Genomic DNA, 21,643 nt, shown 5'->3' with positions numbered 1-21,643 from the left:
GGAGGAGATGCACCGCTGTACAAAAATGCATCTGGTGGCCACACCAGATACTGACTGTTATTTTTTATTTTGACCCCCCCTTTATTCAGGGACACATTATTCCATTTCTGTTAGTGACATGTCTGTGGAACTTGTTCAGTTTATGTCTCAGTTGTTGAATCGTATTTTCATACAAATATTTACACACGTTAAGTTTGCTGAAAATAAACGCAGTTGACAGTGAGAGGACAGTTCTTTTTTTTTGCTGAGTTTACATCTAGTACATAGGTTTGGGGACACTTAGGCTGTGTTTACAGACAGCCCAATTCAGATATTTTGCCTATAATTGGACAAAATATTAGAATTGGGCCCAATTACAGTCAGACCATCCAGTTATTTCAGGACACAAGTCACAGGCAGAACATCACAATCTCAACCCTTGCAGCCTACCCACCTCCTAAAAATAAAACCCCATCATGCTTCTCTTAGTAATCGTGATGAGAGTGCATATTGCAAAAGCATACACAATAGACACACACTTTAAACAAATCATAGCCAACTTGTTTAATCATTATTTTACTGCAACAGTGTCAGAGAGGAGAATGGAGGAGTAAGAGGAAGCTGAGGGCCACATGAGATAGTGCTGTTATAAATTTGAAACTTTGATTACACAACAGAAACATGACTCATGGCTGGGGTAGGGAAACTATCAACACGAGGAACCGAGTCAGGAAAACACAGGTTAAGAAGTTCAACTTCAGCACATGTTAAAATAACAATCTCGCTTTAACATGTTGGTCACAATGATTTGTCTTATATTAGCCAACAAGGTGAAAAATCTGTTGTTGTGCCCTTGAGCAAGGCACTTAACCCACCGTACTACTATGGCTGACCCTGTAAAACACATTTCACTGCACCTATCCCCTGTGTGACAATAAAACAATCTTTATTTGTAAGGCATAGTATAGTTCCCGAGGTGAAAACAATTCGTTCCACAAATGGCGATTAAACATTTAATACTTCAACTTAACTGTGGAGGCTCACAACTTAACTGTGGGCACACATCCAAAAGTGTACACATGATGCAATTGGCATTTTAACCTGTATACATGAGATATTGATGTGACGGATTCATTTGACTATTAAGAGATACCATGTTAGTCTGGATACGAGTCTTTTTAGCTAACATTCCACTCCTTGCCACACCTGTCATTTGCCAAAGAGACCAGGCAATCATGATGTCAGTATGAACAGCTCTTTTTTCAGTGATCTTCAGTTATGTGCAAAAGGTTACAAACAGCGATTGTTGAAAGAATAGATACTTTTTTTTAAAAGACAACCACTGGTATGTATGCCACAGGATAAACAACTAATATTGCCACATTCTGTGTGCTTATTATTTCCCAGTGCTAAAACAACCAAATTAAAAAGTATTACTTAACTAAATATAATCTATTTGAAATCATTAAAAAGTTCTTCAATTAAAAAACTGTCTTACCATCCTTGGCTGTGAAATTAAAATCTATGCTAAAAGCAGGATAAAAAATACTATCACCCTTCAAAACAAAAATACTGAGTAAGAACGAACAGCTGTGACCCTCAAATAAAAGTGGCACACGGGCACAGCCAGACACGGGCACTGTAATCTCCCCTGCATCAACCCTGCAGTAAAACGGGACCGTTTTTATGTTTCCCGTCTCCCTGAGACACCTCCCCTTATGGCGACCCTAGTACACAACATCAAGTCCCGTGATTCATATGAGCCACACCCATATTCCTGCTAGGTCAGTTGCTCCAGTGGGTGACATCCTCTCAGCCCAGGAAGGTGAGGCCCGCCATGACGCTGAAGCCCAACAGGATGAAGAACACCTTGAGCAGCTGGTTCTCCGGGGAGTTCAGCTCGTGAGGCAGGATCTCCATGAAGGTGATGTAAATAAAGGTCCCGGCCGCCAGCCCCTCCAGGATGGCCTGGATCAGAGCGCCTGCTGCCAGCTGGGCCTCGATAACCCCAATACCCACTCCGATGCCCAGCGGAGACATCATGGCGAAGACACCCACGTAGGCCGCAACCCACATGGGTGGGACCGCGCTCTGCACCAGCTTCACCGACAGGCTGAACACGATGATGCTTTTGTGGACCACAATGGCGATGCAGATCTCTAATACCTGGATAGGATGGAGAAAACGAGATTAGAGGTTAAATTCCTCTCCTACACCCTTTCATCATCGCAGTAAGATGAAGAAAGCTGTATAAGATCAACGCAAGCTGTAGAAATGACTGGTAAATAAATTACACATCTCTCATTTAAAGTTCATTGAAAAGTCTATTAACAGGTTAGCCTACATAGATCTGTCACTTCAAGCCAGATAATGTCTTTGATCAACCAGAGAAAGCGGTATAAAAAGGACATTATACTCCAAAGTAGTCAGATGTTTTCAGACCTCAAAGTAGTCTAATATCAAATTAAGTTCACATCCCAGGCCATCTGTTTTGTAGATCCAGGGTCGTATTCACTCCGAAACAAACGGGCCAAAACAGGGAGAGACCTACCTGAATTTGTCCAATAAGAAACACTTGTTTTTGCTTTCGCTATATTTAGTTTTTGCGACAGTGCAAAATATTTTTGCTACGGTGTGTACAAATGAATACTACCCTTCTATAATCCACAATCCCAAATAAATGGAAAAAAGATCATTTCCAGATTTCCGGTGCTGCTCTTTTCCATTTATTTGGGGTTGAGGCTATAGCTGGATCTACACAACCAATTACATAGGATGTGAACATGACATCAGACTATGTTTGAGATCTGAAAACATGTGACAACTTTTGATTTGAATGTAATGTCCCTTTACCAGTTAAAAAGTTACATTCCCGTCTTTCCCACTCCTCTTCTTTCTACCACAGTGAGTGCTCACGTCAATCAATATGTCAGAAACTTGCATGTCTTTATAGTGTATTGACTTTTGGTCAAATATCTCAGAGCCTTTTGTCATTAGAATCCGCTGACATGGTGCATGCTGTGTGAGTGATGTTATACTGAGGATGTGAGAGAAAGCGCATGGAAATAATACATGTGTCTCACTTCCCTCTGCCTCTCTACATTGCATAAATGAACAAGAAACTCTAAACCTACGTGTGATTGGAAAGAGTTGTCCTGGGGCTTTCTCCTTCTAAGCACAGCAATAACCTTCACTATGCTTTTTGTGATGGAAAGAGACTGCCCTGAATACCAACAAAGGACAATACAGTGAAAAGGAGAACTGTCTGTGAAGATAAAGTCCAAGAGCACATCACATGAAAAGCACGGGTTAGAAATATCGACTTTATTTTCCCCCCAATAGAAATAACACCATTCTCCCTTCACTGTAATTTACAACTTGATGAGAGCTAAGTAAATGAGTAACTTGTTTGGGAATTCTAAATATGGCACGTGTTTCAGATATATTTTACCTTCTAAATCGTTGGAGACAAATGTGAAACCAGTCATATGGCATCAAACTGAAGCATATCAACATTCCCATTGTATTGTTTAGGAACTGCTGTTACATTATGCAGAATTGAAATTGTACGGCCTTTTAAAAATTGCAAGGATGGGCACTCTCGAATGTATTAATTCTAGGCTATCCCGACTTTCTCTGTTTCCTATCATCTTAAATATGAGCCACGATCAAAATCGACCATTAGTACGCCTAACAACCACACATATTTTTGTAAAACTGCCAATTTACTTTTAGTTCTCTTCAGTTGGTATAGCCTACTTTATCATTCCATTTAATTACATAGTTTTGATGACCTACATTTGCTTCCTCTAAACGACATCACGGCCATGTGGTTGTTGCTGAGGATCATTAGTAACAGTTGATAATATAAAAGAAAAATGACATGAAGGCTAATTAAATCGTTATGAAGCGGAGCGCAACAGTTTGATCCCGACACATGGCGCAAGACTTGGCTGTGTATAGTCACAGTTTCATGGTTAGTGTAGGCACGAGACGAGGGCATAGCTTACACTATTCTCCCTATTATAATTATATGACCACTAATCTTCCAATATTACCGTGGGTTGAAGAACTGAATGTGGCAATTTTTAGAATGAGTCAAACCAGTTCTTTCTTTCGTGCATAAGGGCTCTCTTTACCAGTTTATGAATTATAAATACTTTCCTAACCCTAAATAATCTACAAGATCAGAGTATTTTTTATTTATTTTATTGACCAATTGGTGCTAAAACGGACACAAATATGCATATTAGATAGCTTTCTTTCATGATCCATAATATTCTGAACCCATTCTCTCTAAATATTTTCGAATGAGTCTGTGGACAAAATACTTACTAAAAAGGTACATCGTAATTAAAGGGATCATTTAAGATTAATGTGCTGAAATCCCTATTGAATGAAAACTCCATGAGAAAATCTGTTGGCAAGTAGGAGGGTTTTCAGCGGTTGAATTACATTTGTTCAGCACGCGCAAAGGAATCACACCTGCAAATCCTGTATGCACCTGCTCAAGGTAAGTCTGAATAGCAACTACTGAGAAATGCGTAGGAAAAGCTTGCGTAATTTCCTAAATCGGAATTGGGCCCATTATGAGTAGGGCTGTGAAGACAGCAATATTTATTTTATATTTTATATTATTGGCAAAAATGAAAACATGAAGCAGACCAAACTCTTTGGTCCTTTAAAAACCTACCTCATGTAAAATATTGTTAGCTATAGCTTGGAAAATAAATAAATGTGACTCTGGATGAAAAGATAATGATATTTGTTTCAAACATTAGGGCTGTTTTCCAGAGGCCCATTTGGGTTTACTCCAGATAGACACTTATACGAACAACAACTTACACACACACACATCTGCCCAGACCTGCATGTTTACACCCCCATCCCTATTGCCTGCATTATTGTTTTCCCACTTGGCCTTAAAATTGTTCCAATTTGTTTTTCCTCGATCACCAATGCTATTTAAATAAATCATTTATATTCTTCCATTGTGTTAATGTCGGATTGATTGATTTCCACGTTTTTAGTATACGTTTTTGCCAAGATGGTTAATTAGAAGAGAATTGTCCAGCCCATTGGCAATCTCACTACACCCCCATATGCCATGTCTTGAAATGTGCAGACAGACAGATTAAAAGTAAATTTATGATATTAACAGCACAAAGTAAATGGACCGTCCTCAAATGTGCGCTCAGTCAGAACTTTTGGGTATGCTCCAGCAGAGATCTGTATACAATGACGAGATGCTCATGTCTCCGCCCTAACAATGGGAGTTGTTGTCCCAAAGGCGACAAGCTAAGGTCCAAAATAAGCCCATAGAAATGCATTGGTCTTATTTTGGACAGATTTTGTCAAGTGAAACCTCTAGCTTCATCTCTTCCTCTCTTCCTCTATTCTCCCTCCCAATGAGTCTCTCGCGCCAGACAACTTACGTGAGACTAGATCGGCTCTATCAGGTACAGATGGTGCTAAAGCAAAAAGCTCATTGTAATTAACTTGCAAATTAATTATTATTATACCAGTCATGGGAGCCTGGGACCTGATAAACCAGACATCTACATCCAACAACAGTCGAAGGACAGAGGGATACACTAGCTAGAACTTTCTGATCGCAGATCTGGTAGAACAAAAAAGCATGACTGTGACTGGCCAATTTGATTTGTTTCCCCCATGGTGTTCATCATGTACTACTGTAGGTGACAGGGCGACATGTGTGCACTAAAACAGCTTAAAACCGGGTGCATCACTGTTGGCTGTCGGGCCAAGGAGGTCATAATTAATTAGGTGCTCCCGCTGCCATTGAATGTAATAAAGGTTTAGACAGAGGCGGGGTCATAGTGATTTGCAATAGACATACAACAATAAAACATAATGATTTGTCATTGTCAACATATCTAAACATGCCTATGTGGGTTTAGTTTGTAAGCTCAAATGGGCAGTGATGTCCAACGGTCCTATAAAAAACGAAATACTTTCTCATAGAATATGGGGTCATCCTGCAGGTGGTTTCTCAAACGTATAAAATATTTTAAAGAATCTGCTGAGTCTAAGTTAAGGAGGGTTTCCCTCCAAAGTCGAGAGAGAAGACATTGTTGTACACTCCAGCCGCTAACAAGCTACTTGCATCTGTAGTCACATGTCCACAATACTGATATTAATTATTAAGTTTGTCACCTGGAAGCTTAGCCAAGTTTATTAAACCTCTACACTCAAGCAGTTGTGATATGTTGAATTTGATTACTGTAACCAATTACTGCAAGGCACATTATGACACAAAACCAGGTATAAACAGAGTTGAACAAGGAAGTAAGGCTCTGAGAAAATGTACTTGACGTGTGTACTAGAGAGTTCTCTCCTGGGCGCTCTGTCATGTCTTTCTGCTTCGACGCCTGTTATGTCTCTGCTTGTCTTTGTCAATAAAACATCTCATACTCTGGAAGCCATCCTGATCTTTCTTCATTGTTGATTTCCCCGACACCTTCAAATCACAAAGCATGATAACATTTATTAGCCAGCTACAGTAATTTTGAGAAACATTAGGAAATAGTTTGGTAGATGTTGGGCAAATAAACCAGTTATCTACCTTTGATAAGCAGCAGGCTGGCTATAGCTAGCTGGTAGCTTGCTAGCTACGTCGGGGGCCACATGTGGTGTGGTAGCAGGATTACAAGATTGTTATATTTATGCACCAAATGGTTGTTTTATTTAATAAAGAAAGGTTCTTTGGACTCTCTCTCCTTTTCGGAGTTAACTGAGGGAAGTATTTTGAAGCTTGGGCTGGCAACTGATTAAGTGATGGCTTGGTGATAAAAAGACCTACAGCTGGCATTCCATAGATCAGATGTGGTGGGTGTCAACGAGATAGAGAGCCTGGAGGAACAGAACAAAGGCCTCAGTATTCCTAATTATCCTGGCATCTGGGAGACAACACCAGAGGCAGATGACCACAGGATGAACCCAAAGTGTTGAACCAGCTACGACTGAGCAATGTTGGTATCAGGAATAAGGAACAGCATGGTCTGTAAGGGGTAGGCTCTCGGTCCAACAGTCAAGACGGTTGGGTCGGCGGTTTCATCATTGCAATAATTAATCGATATTGATTAAAGATGATTGATTGAAGAAAGGACAAAGTCTCTCTCACTTGAATAGAATATTCCACCACAGTGGCCTGTGTTCCTGTTCGGTAAGCCAGCCCTGTGTCGATGGAATTTTTGGGGACGAAAACATAAATACATGCTGGAATAGCTAAACAGTTAACTAGACAGATATACTTTTTGTCATGTAGTGTGAAGACACCTGCTTGAACATCTCATTCCAAAATCATGGGCATTAATATGGAGTTGGTTCCCCTTTTGCTGCTATAACAGCCTTCAGTCATCTGGGAAGGCTTTGCTGCAGGGGACTTGCTTCCATTCAGCCACAAGAGCATTAGTGAGGTTGGGCACTGATGTTGGGCAATTAAGCCTGGTTCGCATTCTGCGTTCCAATTCATTCCCAAAGGTGGTCGATGGGGTTTAGCTCAGGGCTGTGCAGGCCAGAAAAGTTATTCCAGACCGATCGACAAACCATTTCTGTATGGACCTCGCTTTGTGCATGGGGGCATTGTCATGCTGAAACAAGAAAGGGCCTCTCCCAAACTTTCGCCACAAAGTTCAAAGCACAGAATCATCTAGAGTGTCATTGTATGCTGTAGTGTTAAGATTTCCCTTCACTGGAACTAAGGGGCTATGCCCTAACCATGAAAAACATTCCCAGACCATTATTCCTCCTCCACCAAACGTTATAGTTGGTACTATGCATTGGGGCAGGTAGTGTTCTCCTGGCATCCGCTAAACCCAGAGTCATCTGTCAGACGGTGAAGCGTGATTCATCACTCCAGAGAACGTGTTTCCACTGCTCCAGAGTCCAACGGCGGCAAGCTTTACACCACTCCAGCCGACGCTTGGCATTGTGCATGGTAATCTTGGGCTTCTATGGTTGCTCGACCATAGAAACCAATTTTATGAAGCTCCCAACGAACAGTTCTTGTGCTAACGTTGCTTTCAGAAGCAGTTTGGAACTCGGTAGTGAGTGTTGCAACCGAGGACAGATGATTTTTACGTGCTACGCGCTTCAGCACTCCCGTTCTGGGAACTTGTGTGGCCTACCACGTCGCGGCTGAGCCGGTGTTGCTCCTAGACGTTTCAACTTCACAATAACAGTACTTACAGTTGACCGTTTCCTTGTGCCATATATTTTCAATTGTGCTGTGATGTTTTACATAATTTGTGAACCCTTGTCATCATATAGTATCCACAGATTGTGAGCTAAAGATGAAAACCTTTCCTACAAGTATTATTCATTGACTGATTATGGCTTTCCAAATCACCCAACACTGCTATTTGTAAGGTTAATTTTAAGTGTATGTTGTGATTTTTTAACCATTCCTGAACCTGTGACCAGAAACAAGCTACATAGGGGCAATGCCAGAAGAAATTATCTATTGATTCTGTCTCTTCGAAACAAAATCTACAGAGCTGAGATTGTTGTATGCCCCATACATATAGCATTCTGTTGGTGGAAAGAATTGTATATAATAATTTTAATTGAAAAACTTGAAGTGTTGAATCAAGTGTAGTTTTTTGTACCAGTTCATAAACCATGTGCCATGGAATTGGTACATCGAAAATCTCCTCCCATTTATTCTTCAACCTGTAAGGCACAGCTGTCAACATGTTTGTCCTCAAATGAAACTGGTATTTTTTCTTTTTATGCCAGTTCCTTTCAGTCAATTTGTATCTTTAATATTAGCAGGCAAACAAGTGCCCTACCTTCTCCCTTTTCCACTTGCCTCCTCCATTTTTGTGGTAATGCTGCAATCATTTGGTTGTAAGTTTGTATTGAGCAGATATTCCCATATATTTTCGATAGCTGCATATGTGACATAACTCCTCCGTTTCTATTCATAATGTCATTAATAAATATAATACCGTTTAAAAAAATGTCCATAAAGAATGTTTTTTATTAAATCAGTATATTTGAGTTGAACCATAACATTTGTTCTATCTTTTCTGGAGGATAAAACTGAAAAATTGTAACCAGCGTCGTATGGCTTGTTTAAGAAAGGGCGATACTTTAAACAAAATTTCATTTTCAATTAGGTCGGAAATGAAAAGTTGTCATCTGTATAAAGGCAAAAAGGCAATTTTTGAACAAAGCATGAGCATTTCTTAATAATCTACTGGAGAACCATTTTGGTTTTAAGTATAACTTATGTATGAGTGATGCTTTAAGTGAGAGATTTAAAGCTTTAATATTTAATTTTAGCCCCCCAAACTCATATTCATTATATAAATAGGCACATTTAATTTTGTCTGGCTTAGCATTCCCAATAAAATATTTTTTGCTCATATGCATTAAAAAACGAGTTGTCTGGAGTAGGCAGTGCCATTGGTAAGTAAGTAAACTGTGATAGGACCAAAGAGTCCATAAATAAACAAGTATTTACCTCATGGTTGCAGAATCGTATCTGTTTTTGATAACATCCCCTTTGATCCCCTCTCTCCACTGGGATTCTCTGCCTCTAACCCTATTACAGGGCCTGAGTCACTGGCTTACTGGTGCTCTTCCATGCCGTCCCTAGGAGGGGTGCGTCACTTGAGTGGGTTGAGTCACTGACGTGATCTTCCTGTCTGGGTTGGCGCCCCCCCTTGGGTTGTGCCGTGGCGGACGTCTTTGTGGGCTATACTCGGCCTTGTCTCAGTTGGTGGTTGAAGATATCCCTCAAGTGGTGTGGGGGCTGTGCTTTGGCAAAGTGGGTGGGGTTATATCCTGCCTGTTTGGCCCTATCCGGGGGTATCATCGGATGGGGCCACAGTGTCTCCTGACCCCTCCTGTCTCAGCCTCCAGTATTTATGCTGCAGTAGTTTGTGTCAGGGGGCAAGGGTCAGTTTGTTATATCTGGAGTGCTTATCCTATCTTATCTGATGTCCTGTGTGAATTTAAGTATGCTCTCTCTAATTCTTTCTTTCTCTCTCTCGGAGGACCTGAGCCCTAGGACCATGCCTCAGGACTACCTGGCATGATGACTCCTTGCTGTCCCCAGTCCACCTGGCCGTGCTGCTGCTCCAGTTTCAACTGTTCTGCCTGCGGCTATGGAACCCTGACCTATTCACCGGACGTGCTACCTGTCCCAGACCTGCTGTTTTCAACTCTCTAGAGACAGCAGGAGCGGTAGAGATACTCTTAATGATCGGCTATGAAAAGCCAACTGACATTTACTCCTGAGGTGCTGACTTGTTGCACCCTCGACAACTACTGTGATTATTATTATTTGACCATGCTGGTCATTTATGAACATTTGAACATCTTGGCCATGTTCTGTTATAATCTCCACCCGGCACAGCCAGAGGAGGACTGGCCACCCCTCATAGCCTGGTTCCTCTCTAGGTTTCTTCCTAGGTTTTGGCCTTTCTAGGGAGTTTTTCCTAGCCACCGTGCTTCTACACCTGCATTGCTTGCTGTTTGGGGTTTTAGGCTGGGTTTCTGTACAGCACTTTGAGATATCAGCTGATGTAAGAAAGGCTATATAAATACATTTGATTTGATAACACTCTATTGAAATTGATTGTGGTAAATTCATTTATATTTTTTGAGATGTGAATACCAAGTATGCCAATGTTTGTCTATGTAGATTGCATGGCTGTGTGCTAAATTTTATACACCTGTCAGCAAAATGTGTGGCTGAAATAGCAGAATCAACTAATTTGAAAGGGTGTCGGCATACTTTTGTATATATAGTATATGAAAGAAAATTGACTGCATCCAAGATCTCTATCCGTTGTTTTCAACATAATCTACCTCCTTTGCATAAACCGATTCATGGACCATCAATATCCGGGTTGCATCCAGTTTACACCACCCAACTTCAGGATAGGCTATACCAGAGAGGAAGAGGCAAATTACGAGGCCCAAAATCAGTTTCTCCAGCAGGTGGCATTTTTTTCAACCACCAAGCAAGGAGTTTTTGGTCAACAAAAATTGTTATGGTTTATTTGCTATGTGAGGCTTATTTGATCAAATACAAGTTTTGTAATTCTTAGTTTGTTACGAGTGCACTGATATACAGTACCAGTCAAATGTTTGGACAACTACTTATTTAAGGGTTTCTTTATTTTTACTATTTTCTGCACTGTAAAATAATAGTGAAGACATGAAAACTATGAAATAACACTGCTGGAAAAGCATTCCAGGTGAAGCTGGTTGAGATAATGCCAAGAGTAGGCAAAGCTGTCATCAAGGCAAAGGGTGGCTACTTTGAAGAATCTAAAATATATTTGGATTTGTATAACACTTTTATGGTTACCACATGATTCCATGTGTTATTTCATATGATGTCCTCACTATTATTCTACCATGTAGAAAAAAGTACAAATAAAGAAACGCCCTTGAATGAGTAGGTGTGTCCAAACTTTTAACTGGTACTTTATGTAGGACACGTGACATCCTGGCATCTTTGAGAAAAACGTTCAATAGCAGTGTCATTGGCTAGAATGGTCCCACCTGATCTTGCCTCCTCCAACTGCCTTCCATCTTTGAAGACATGTATTTTCATTGTTATAGTGGCCACTTGAGTATCTGGTCAATATAAATAGATCATCTGTGGCTATAAGGACACGCCTGGTGCGCAAAATTTATGACGTATGTCACGCAGCCAGAGTTGAGTGGGGACAAATGGATCGGTTCAGTCAGTCGTCGTAATGAGCCCTCCCCAACGAACTAGTTTATGCTTGTGCCTAGAAACGTCAGCAAGAATGTGAAACTTGTCTGCCGAAGTTGGGACTTGGGAGTGTTCAGAATCATTCCGTTTTAATTGAACTACAAAAGCAATAAATGTGCTTTAGCGGTCACCCTGGCCTGATATTAGCTACTAAACTTAGGTGGTATCCAGATTTTCATAACGTCCTTGATTTACGGTATTACCGGCATAGCCCAAAAGGGGCGTTAAATGCAAGTAAAGCCCATTGGGTCTCTACTACCAGAATGCTAACAGAATTTCCACAAACTAATAGCTAAATCACAAACTAACATAACTAATGACAAAGACAGGCAAATCCAGCTCAAAGTTATACAGGCATAACTAGTAGCTACCGAATGTCATTTTCAGTGAGTGTGGACATTTACAAGTGAACAAGAAAAATTGTGCAAATGAATAAAGTTCTGATGCAGGCTTTTCTGAAGGAATAGCAGCATGTGTACATGGAGAAAAGGGGTGAACAACAGAGGAGGAAAAACACTAGTAGGAAGCACAGGGCATAACTCATCCAGAGCTCTTTGACGTCTGGCAGAAAGCCATTCTAAAAGGTTTGATGGCAAACATTTAGTAGTAAATTGCATTCAAGTGCATTCAATGCATTCACCTGCATTGCTTGCTGTTCGGAGTTTTAGGCTGGGTTTCTGTACAGCACTTTGAGATATCAGCTGATGTAAGAAGGGCTATATAAATAAATGTGATTTGATCACCTCATGTGCGCCGCACAACAGAGACTCACCGCTAGATATACGCTGAACAAAAATATAAAAACACAACATGTAAAGTGTTGGTCCTATGTTTCATGAGGTAAAATAAAAGATGCCAGAAATGTTCCATATGCACAAAAAGTGTATTTCTCTCAAATTTTGTTTACATCCCTGTTAGTGAGCATTTCTCCTTTGCCAAGATAATCTATCAACCTGAGGTGTGGCATATCAAGAAGCTGATTAAACAGCATGATCATTACACAGGTGCACCTTGTGCTGGGGACAAGAAAAGGCCACTAAAATGTCCACCAGAGCAGAATTCAGCAGTGCGTCCAACCAGCCTCACAACCACAGACCACTTGTATGACGTTGTGTGGGCGAGCGGTTTGCTGATGTCAACGCTGTGAACAGACTGCCCCAGGATGGCGGTGGGGTTATGGTAAGGACAGCCATAAGCTACGGACAACAAACACAATTGCATTTTATCAATGGCAATTTGAATGTACAGAGATACATACCGTGACGAGATCCTTAGACCCATTGTCGTGCCAGTCATACGCTGCAATCCCCTCATGTTTTAGCATGATAATGCACTGCCCCATGTTGCAAGGTTCTGTACACAATTCCTGGAAGCCGAAAATGTCCCACTTCTTCCACGGCCTGCACACTCACAAGACATGTCACCCATTGAGCATTTTTTGGATGCTTTGGATCGACATGTACGACAGCGCGTTCCAGTTCTTGCCAATATTCAGCAACTTCACATAGCCATTGAAGAGGGACAATATTCCACAGGCCACAATCAACAGCCTGATAAACTCTATGCGAAGGAGATGTCGCGCTGCATGAGGAAAATGGTGGTCACACCAGATACTGACTGGTTTCCTGATCCATGCCGCTACTTCTTTTTTTAAGGCATCTGTGACCAACAGATGCATATCTTTATTCCCAGTCATGTGAAATCCATAGATTAGGGCCTAATGATTTTATTTCAATTGACTGATGTCCTTGTACGAACTGTAAATCAGGAAAAATCTGGAAAATCTTTGAAATTGTTGCATGTTCGGTTTATATTTCTGTTCAGTATAAATAATACAAATTGTATTTTCATTTGAAGAAAGAAGTAGTTGAATATTATTGGAATGTATTTGAAGATACACTTGGAAAGTATTGGCATGCATTTGAAATGTATGGGTGCATTTGTTTTAGCTGACCCAGTGCCACAGGTGGGTAGAGATTTCACTTTTAGGACCAAGATAATGGTTTAATATGTTCCCCGGGCAAGCTAAAACAAATGGACCTATTGTGCATTTTAAGTACAGCTCGCTCTCCAGCACCTACCTTTGAGTCTGTGGTCTGTAGCCCGATGGCCAGGCCCTCGAACACAGAATGCAGGGAGAGCGAGAAAAAGAGCATGAACGAGCGAAAGGAGGAGTGGGCCTGGAGGTCCATGTGGACATGGTGGGCACTACCCTCCAGGTCGGTGGACGAGGCTTTCTCCTGCACGTGCCCATGGCTGTGCCCGTTGGCCTGCATCAGAGGTGCTCTCTCCTGGTCTGACCCTTGCATGGCATCTTGTCTGCAGTTCAGAACGATCCTCTCCACGATGAGCACAGTGAAGAAGCCTGCAGCCATGATGAACTCTGGGAGGGGGAAGCTGGTCTGTTTGAGATAGAGGTGAAAACAACGAAAGTAAGAGTTCTGTTTAAATAAACGCCAAGGATTAGGGATATATATATATATATATATATAAATAAAACAAAGTAAGTAGTCCTTAACACATCACCAGGTAATGAGCCTGTGGATTAATAACTTCCGCACTAACTAGCACATTTCCCCATGTTTTACAGATACAATAGAACTAAAGTATAACTGTTGTAACTATCCCTTAATACATTGGTTTGTGCCATGGATAATCATATAGCTTTTTGTCATTTTACAAAGGGGATGGGAGTGTGGCACTTACGTCCACCCTCCGTGCGTCCAGCTCAGCATTGATGTCCGACAGGTAGTCTGGGATGATGTCCAACAGACAGGCAGCCAGGAAGACGCCTCCGGCAAAACAGCTGATGAAACTCAGGACCACCCGATGGGTTTCTGCATGATAAAAAATGCAACTGTTTAATGACTTTTTCCACATTTTGTTGTTGCAGCCTGAATTTAAAATAGATCAAATTGAGATTTTTTGTGTCACTGACAATATCCCATAATGTCAAAGTGGAATTGTTAAATTTTTACAAATTCATAAAAAACAAAAAGCTGAAATGTCTTGAGTCAATAAGTATTCAACCCCTTTGTTATGGCAAGCCTACATAAATAACTTCAGGAGTAAAAATGTGCTTAACAAGTCATAATAAGTTGCACGGACTCACAGTGTGCAATAATAGTGTTAAACATGATTTTTGAATGACTGCCTCATTTCTGTACCGCACACAGTCGAGCAGTGAATTTCAAATACAAAAGACCAGGGAGGTTATTCAATGCCTCGCAAAGGGCACCTATTTGTAGATGGGTAAAAAAAGTTATAATAAAAATTAAATAAAAATCTGATATTGAATATCCCTTTTAGCATGGTGAAGTTATTAATTACACTTTGGGTGGTGTATCAATACACCCAGTCACTACAAAGATACAGGTGTCCTTCCTAACTCAGTTGCCGGAGAGGAAGGAAACCGCTCAGGGATTTCAACGTGAGGCCAATGGTGACTTTAAAAACGCCTAAAACAGCCTACTCAATCACTTTTTATAGCTACTGTTTACAGGCCTCCTGGGCCATATACAGCGTTCCTCACTGAGTTCCTAATCGGACCTTGTAGTCATAGCAGATAATATTCAAATTTTTGGTGATTTTAATATTCACATGGAAAAGTCCACAGACCCTCTCCAAAAGGCTTTCGAAACCATCATCGACTCAGTGGGTTTTGTCCAACATGTCTCTGGACCTACTCACTGCCAGAGTCATGCTCTGGACCTAGTTTTGTCCCATGGAATAAATGTTGTAGATCTTAATGTTTTTCCTCATAATCCTGGACTATCGGACCACCATTTTATTACGTTTGCAATCGCAACAAATAATCTGCTCAGACCCCAACCAAGGAGCATCAAAAGTCGTGCTATAAATTCTGAGACAACACAAAGATTCCTTGATACCCTTCCAGACTCCCTCTGCCTACCCAAGGACGTCAGAGGACAAAAATCAGTTAACCACCTAACTGAGGAACTCAATTTAACCTTGCGCAATACCCTAGATGCAGTTGCACCCCTAAAAACTAAAAACATTTGTCATAAGAAACTAGCTCCCTGGTATACAGAAAATACCCGAGCTCTGAAGCAAGCTTCCAGAAAATTGGAACGGAAATGGCGCCACACCAAACTGGAAGTCTTCCGACTAGCTTGGAAAGACAGTAGCGTGCAGTATCGAAGAGCCCTCACTGCTGCTCGATCATCCTATTTTTCCAACTTAATTGAGGAAAATAAGAACAATCCGAAATTTATTTTTGATACTGTCGCAAAGCTAACTAAAAAGCAGCATTCCCCAAGTGAGGATGGTTTTCACTTCAGCAGTAATAAATTCATGAACTTCTTTGAGGAAAAGATCATGATCATTAGAAAGCAAATTACGGACTCCTCTTTAAATCTGCATATTCCTCCAAAGCTCAGTTGTCCTGAGTCTGCACAACTCTGCCAGGACCTAGGATCAAGAGAGACACTTAAGTGTTTTAGTACTATATCTCTTGACACAATGATGAAAATAATCATGGCCTCTAAACCTTCAAGCTGCATACTGGACCCTATTCCAACTAAACTACTGAAAGAGCTGCTTCCTGTGCTTGGCCCTCCTATGTTGAACATAATAAATGGCTCTCTATCCACCGGATGTGTACCAAACTCACTAAAAGTGGCAGTAATAAAGCCTCTCTTGAAAAAGCCAAACCTTGACCCAGAAAATATAAAAAACTATCAGCCTATATCGAATCTTCCATTCCTCTCAAAAAGTTTAGAAAAAGCTTTTGCGCAGTAACTCACTGCCTTCCTGAAGACAAACAATGTATACGAAATGCTTCAGTCTGGTTTTAGACCCCATCATAGCACTGAGACTGCACTTGTGAAGGTGGTAAATGACCTTTTAATGGCGTCAGACCAAGGCTCTGCATTTGTCCTCGTGCTCCGAGACTTTTGTGCTGTTTTTGATACCATCGATCACCACATTCTTTTGGAGAGATTGGAAACCCAAATTGGTCTACACGGACAAGTTCTGGCCTGGTTTAGATCTTATCTGTCGGAAAGATATCAGTTTGTAGGGCCTCCCGGGTGGCGCAGTGGTCTAGGGCACTGCATCGCAGTGCTAGCTGCGCCACCAGAGTCTCTGGGTTCGCGCCCAGGCTCTGTCGCAGCCGGCCGCGACCGGGAGGTCCGTGGGGCGACGCACAATTGGCCTAGCGTGGCCTAGCGCCTCCGGGTTAGGGAGGGTTTGGCCGGTAGGGATATCCTTGTCTCATCGCGCTCCAGCGACTCCTGTGGCGGGCCGGGCGCAGTGTGCGCTAACCAAGGGGGCCAGGTGCACGGTGTTTCCTCCGACACGGTTGGAGGCGCGCTGTGGCGCTTTCCGAAGCAGTGCGGCGTGGTTGGGTTGTGCTTCGGAGGACGCATGGCTTTCGACCTTCGTCTCTCCCGAGCCCGTACGGGAGTTGTAGCGATGAGACAAGATAGTAATTACTAGCGATTGGATAACACGAAAATTGGGGATAAAATTTATAAAAATAAAAAATAAAAAAAGATATCAGTTTGTCTCTGTGAATGGTATGTCCTCTGACAAATCAACTGTACATTTCGGTGTTCCTCAAGGTTCCGTTTTAGGACCACTATTGTTTTCACTATATATTTTACCTCTTGGGGATGTCATTCGAAAACATAATGTTGACTTTCGGGACGACACACAGCTGTACATTTCAATGAAAAATAGTGAAGCCCCAAAATTGCCCTCGCTAGAAGCCTGTGTTTCAGACATAAGGAAGTGGATGGCTGAAAACGTTCTACTTTTAAACTCGGACAAAACAGAGATGCTTGTTCTAGGTTTCCCAAGAAACAAAGAGATCTTCTGTTGAATCTGACAATTAATCGTTGATGGTTGTAAAGTCGTCTCAAATAAAACAGTGAAGGACCTCGGCGTTACTCTGGACCCTGATCTCTCTTTTGACGAACATATCAGGACTGTTTCAAGGACAGCTTTTTTCCATCTACGTTACATTGCAAAAATCAGAAACTTTCTGTCCAAACATTATGCAGAAAAATTAATCCATGCTTTTGCTACTTCTAGGTTAGACTACTGCAATGCTCTACTTTCCGGCTACCCAGATAAAGCACTAAATAAACTTCAGTTAGTGCTAAATACTAGACTAGACCCAAAAAATGTGATCATATTACTCCAGTGCTAGCCTCCCTACACTGGCTTCCTGTTAAGGCAAGGGCTGATTTCAAGGTTTTACTGCTAACCTACAAAGCATTACATGGGCTTGCTCCTACCTATCTTTCCGATTTGGTCCTGCCGTACATACCTACACGTACGCTACGGTCATAAGATGCAGGCCTCCTAATTGTCCCTAGAATTTCTAAGCAAACAGCTGGAGGCAGGGCTTTCTCCTATAGATCTCAATTTTTATGGAATGGTCTGCCTACCCATGTGAGAGACGCAGACTCGGTCTCAACTTTTAAGTCTTTACCAAAGACTCGTCTCTTCAGTGGGTCATATGATTGAGTGTAGTCTGGCCCAGGAGAGTGAAGGTGAACGGAAAGGCTCTGGAGCAACGAACCGCCCTTGCTGTCTCTGCCTGGCCGGTTCCCCTCGCTCCACTGGGATTCTCTGCCTCTAACCCTATTACAGGGGCTGAGTCACTGGCTTACTGGTGCTCTTTCATGCCGTCCCTAGGAGGGGTGCGTCACTTGAGTGGGTTGAGTCACTGACGTGATCTTCCTGTCTGGGTTGGCGCCCCCCTTTGGGTTGTGCCGTGGCGGAGATCTTTGTGGGCTATACTCGGCCTTGTCTCAGGATGGTAAGTTGGTGGTTGAAGTTATCCCTCTAGTGGTGTGGGGACTGTGCTTTGGCAAAGTGGGTGGGGTTATATCCTTCCTGTTTGGCTCTGGCTCTATCATCGGATGGGGCCACAGTGTCTCCTGACCCCTCCTGTCTCAGCCTCCAGTATTTATGCTGCAGTAGTTTGTGTCGGGGGGCAAGGGTCAGTTTGTTATATCTGGAGTGCTTCTCCTATCTTATCTGATGTCCTGTGTGAATTTAAGTATGCTCTCTCTAATTCTTTCTTTCTCTCTCTCGGAGGACCTGAGCCCTAGGACCATGCCTCAGGACTACCAGGCATGATGACTCCTTGCTGTCCCCAGTCCACCTGGCCGTGCTGCTGCTCCAGTTTTAACTGTTCTGCCTGCGGCTATGGAACCCTGACCTGTTCACCGGACGTGCTACCTGTCCCAGACCTGCTGTTTTCAACTCTCTAGAGACCGCAGGAGCGGTAGAGATACTCTTAATAATCGGCTATGAAAAGCCAACTGACATTTACTCCTGAGGTGCTGACTTGCTGTACCCTCGACAACTACTGTGATTATTATTATTTGACTTTGCTGGTAATTTATGAACATTTGAACATCTTGGCCATGTTCTGTTATAATCTCCACCCGGCACAGCCAGAAGAGGACTGGCCACTCCTCATAGCCTGGTTCCTCTCTAGGTTTCTTCCTAGGTTTTGGCCTTTCTAGGGAGTTTTTCCTAGCCACCATGCTTCTACACCTGCATTGCTTGCTGTTTGGGGTTTTAGGCTGGGTTTCTGTACAGCACTTTGAGATATCAGCTGATGTAAGAAAGACTATATAAATACATTTGATTTGATTTTGATGAAGCTCCGTAGCCTGACATCAATGAACAACCAAACCTAAACTATTCGGTTTCACCAAAATAACGTTGCCATCAACAGAGGCATATCCAATATATCTAGGAGCAATACTTAAAATGTGTCTGGTTGAATGAGTTCTTCGCTATCGAATATGCGTTTAAAACACGTTATACAGGTCTCCCTACTCCTGTCTGTAAAAGTGGGAGATTACTTGGTAGTTGACTCTCATGTGACCTATAAATGGACTCCAATGCCATGGCAGCCCACACAGGCGGGAAATAGTATACCCTGGATCAAAACCTGTTTTAAACACGTATGTGATAGTGAAGGACGCATTCAACACGAATCGTATGTATTGTTCTTAGAGATATCGGATATGCCTCGTTGATGGGAAACCGAATAGTTTAGGTGGATGGAGGAAAGGACGCCAAACAACGGAAGCTTCCGTAACGAGCCATTTGGCTCTTTTGCTCAACACATCCCAAGTGTGGAATTGCACGGGGTTACAGCATGATACTAGCCAGCTAGTATATAACTTGTAGGCTACCTACTGAAACGTACCTGTCCCACTGGTTTCTCTGAACCACTTCATCCGAGCAGGGATAAATCCGAAAAATACGGTCAGGAGTAACAAACCCACGAGGGCGCCTATTTTCACCTGTAACAAGTAGTCCATCTCGATTTGTTACTATAACGTTACCGGGCTGAATCAAAACAAGCAATTTTGGGATAAGCCTAGTAAAATAGCGATTTAAACCAACGGGCAGTAAGATTAATACGCCATACGAACATGTTTGCGTTACTGAAAAACAAAAACCTATGCTATTCGAAAACTCATCCCTGCTACACAGACAATTTCATAAGCTATTTATGCGCCTGCTAACTAACGTTATGTGTTTACATTGTCCTGCAATGTGTTGGAGGACTTTGCGCTAGTAGTCAGCAGCACAACTGATGACGTCACCTGTGTATGGTAATGAGGGAATCTTAAAAATAAAAATCCGCATTTCAAAACATTGTAAAAATGACTTTTCCGCCATCGTGTGCCAGCATAAATTCCTGCTGTTAGGATAGGTAATATTTGCGTCCTCTTCCTGGTAGCCACGCCTATTATGCTAATTTTAAGACTGCAGCTCGATTTTCTCAGACAGCGCAGCTCATTGCTGAGTCCACAGAAAGTTACGAATTCTTACTAAGCACATAACGCCTGACCTGATTCTTGTGACCAAACGGGGAAATTGAATCAATCATGATGTCTCACAACGTACAAGGCCTACTAGGAATGTGGTTGCTTAGTGTGTTCCACAATATAGCTCTTTGTCATGCTAGGCCTAGATCTAAACGTTACACTACTCAATGGAATCGCAGATTCATGACTATTCGCATGTACAGACCCAATAGCTTAGCAAATTCTTGACAAACCGGTGCGCCTGTGTAGTGTAACCCGTTCAAGGGCACTTAAATCAAAGCTTGATGAGGCCTGGAGTTTCCCAAGCCCTGTCCTAGGTTTTCCAGCGAGCTAGGTAAATCTGCTTTTATTTTTAATATGCCATATTGATGGAACAAAATTCAAAATACATTTCCTCATGATGATCTGGTGCTGTTTAGGCAATTTTAAGTATTAATTGGGGAGTAATGTAACTGTTTTCTGGGTGATAAAAAAAATAAAATAATTGTGCTTCCCATAACTGTGTTTTTGTATTTTAATGTGTATATTTGTTTTATTATAATAATAATGCTAAGAGGCGATCCTTCTTGTGATGATGCGTTCTTCATGAGTTGTAACTGAAAATCTACTGGCATTTGGAAAGTTTGAGGTGAGGGAGAAAGTGTTGTTGAATAAGTATTAGCATTATTAAGTATCTTGCTAGCTGGATCGAATTATCTGTTAGCTAACCAGAGAAATGTTGAGCAACATTAGCCAACTTATCTAATCAAATAATTAGCTTACTAATAAAGTCAGACAGTTAACGTGTTAGCTAACGTTACAACATCAGATGAGTTAACATTAACGTTAGTAACCTAACCAATTCGCAATAATATAACTTGAGGAACCGGTCGTCAAATTATAATGCCTTAGTTGCTTACTGGAACCTGGCAATCTGTGTGAAATGTTAACTAGCTAACGAACTAACCACTATTTGTTAACTAATGTTTTCCTTCTACAGTATGTGGTTAATTTTCAGAATGAGAGAATTAGTGGAAAATGGTGCGTTGCTTGTTAAACAAGTGGATTCAGGGATCAAGTGTAGCTGGGCCTGGCT

The 21,643-nt window shown here is 41.8% G+C and overlaps 1 protein-coding gene across 1 annotated transcript; it reads right to left on the bottom strand.

The window, feature by feature from the left end:
- Positions 1-521: 521 nt before the first annotated feature.
- LOC120045157 (zinc transporter ZIP1-like) lies at positions 522-20,312 on the bottom strand. The gene is made up of 4 exons (XM_038990088.1): positions 19,941-20,312; positions 14,447-14,577; positions 13,822-14,142; positions 522-2,145 (listed from the first exon to the last, which is right to left on the bottom strand). Exons 1-4 carry the CDS (start codon positions 20,053-20,055, stop codon positions 1,792-1,794), a joined length of 921 nt encoding a protein of 306 aa, XP_038846016.1. The 5' UTR covers positions 20,056-20,312; the 3' UTR covers positions 522-1,791.
- Positions 20,313-21,643: the final 1,331 nt, after the last annotated feature.

Source organism: Salvelinus namaycush, chromosome 1, assembly GCF_016432855.1.
Source record: "Salvelinus namaycush isolate Seneca chromosome 1, SaNama_1.0, whole genome shotgun sequence".
Taxonomy (NCBI): Eukaryota; Metazoa; Chordata; class Actinopteri; order Salmoniformes; family Salmonidae; genus Salvelinus; species Salvelinus namaycush.
Note: the sequence above shows the minus strand (reverse complement) of the source record. Positions and strands in the feature narration are given on the sequence as shown.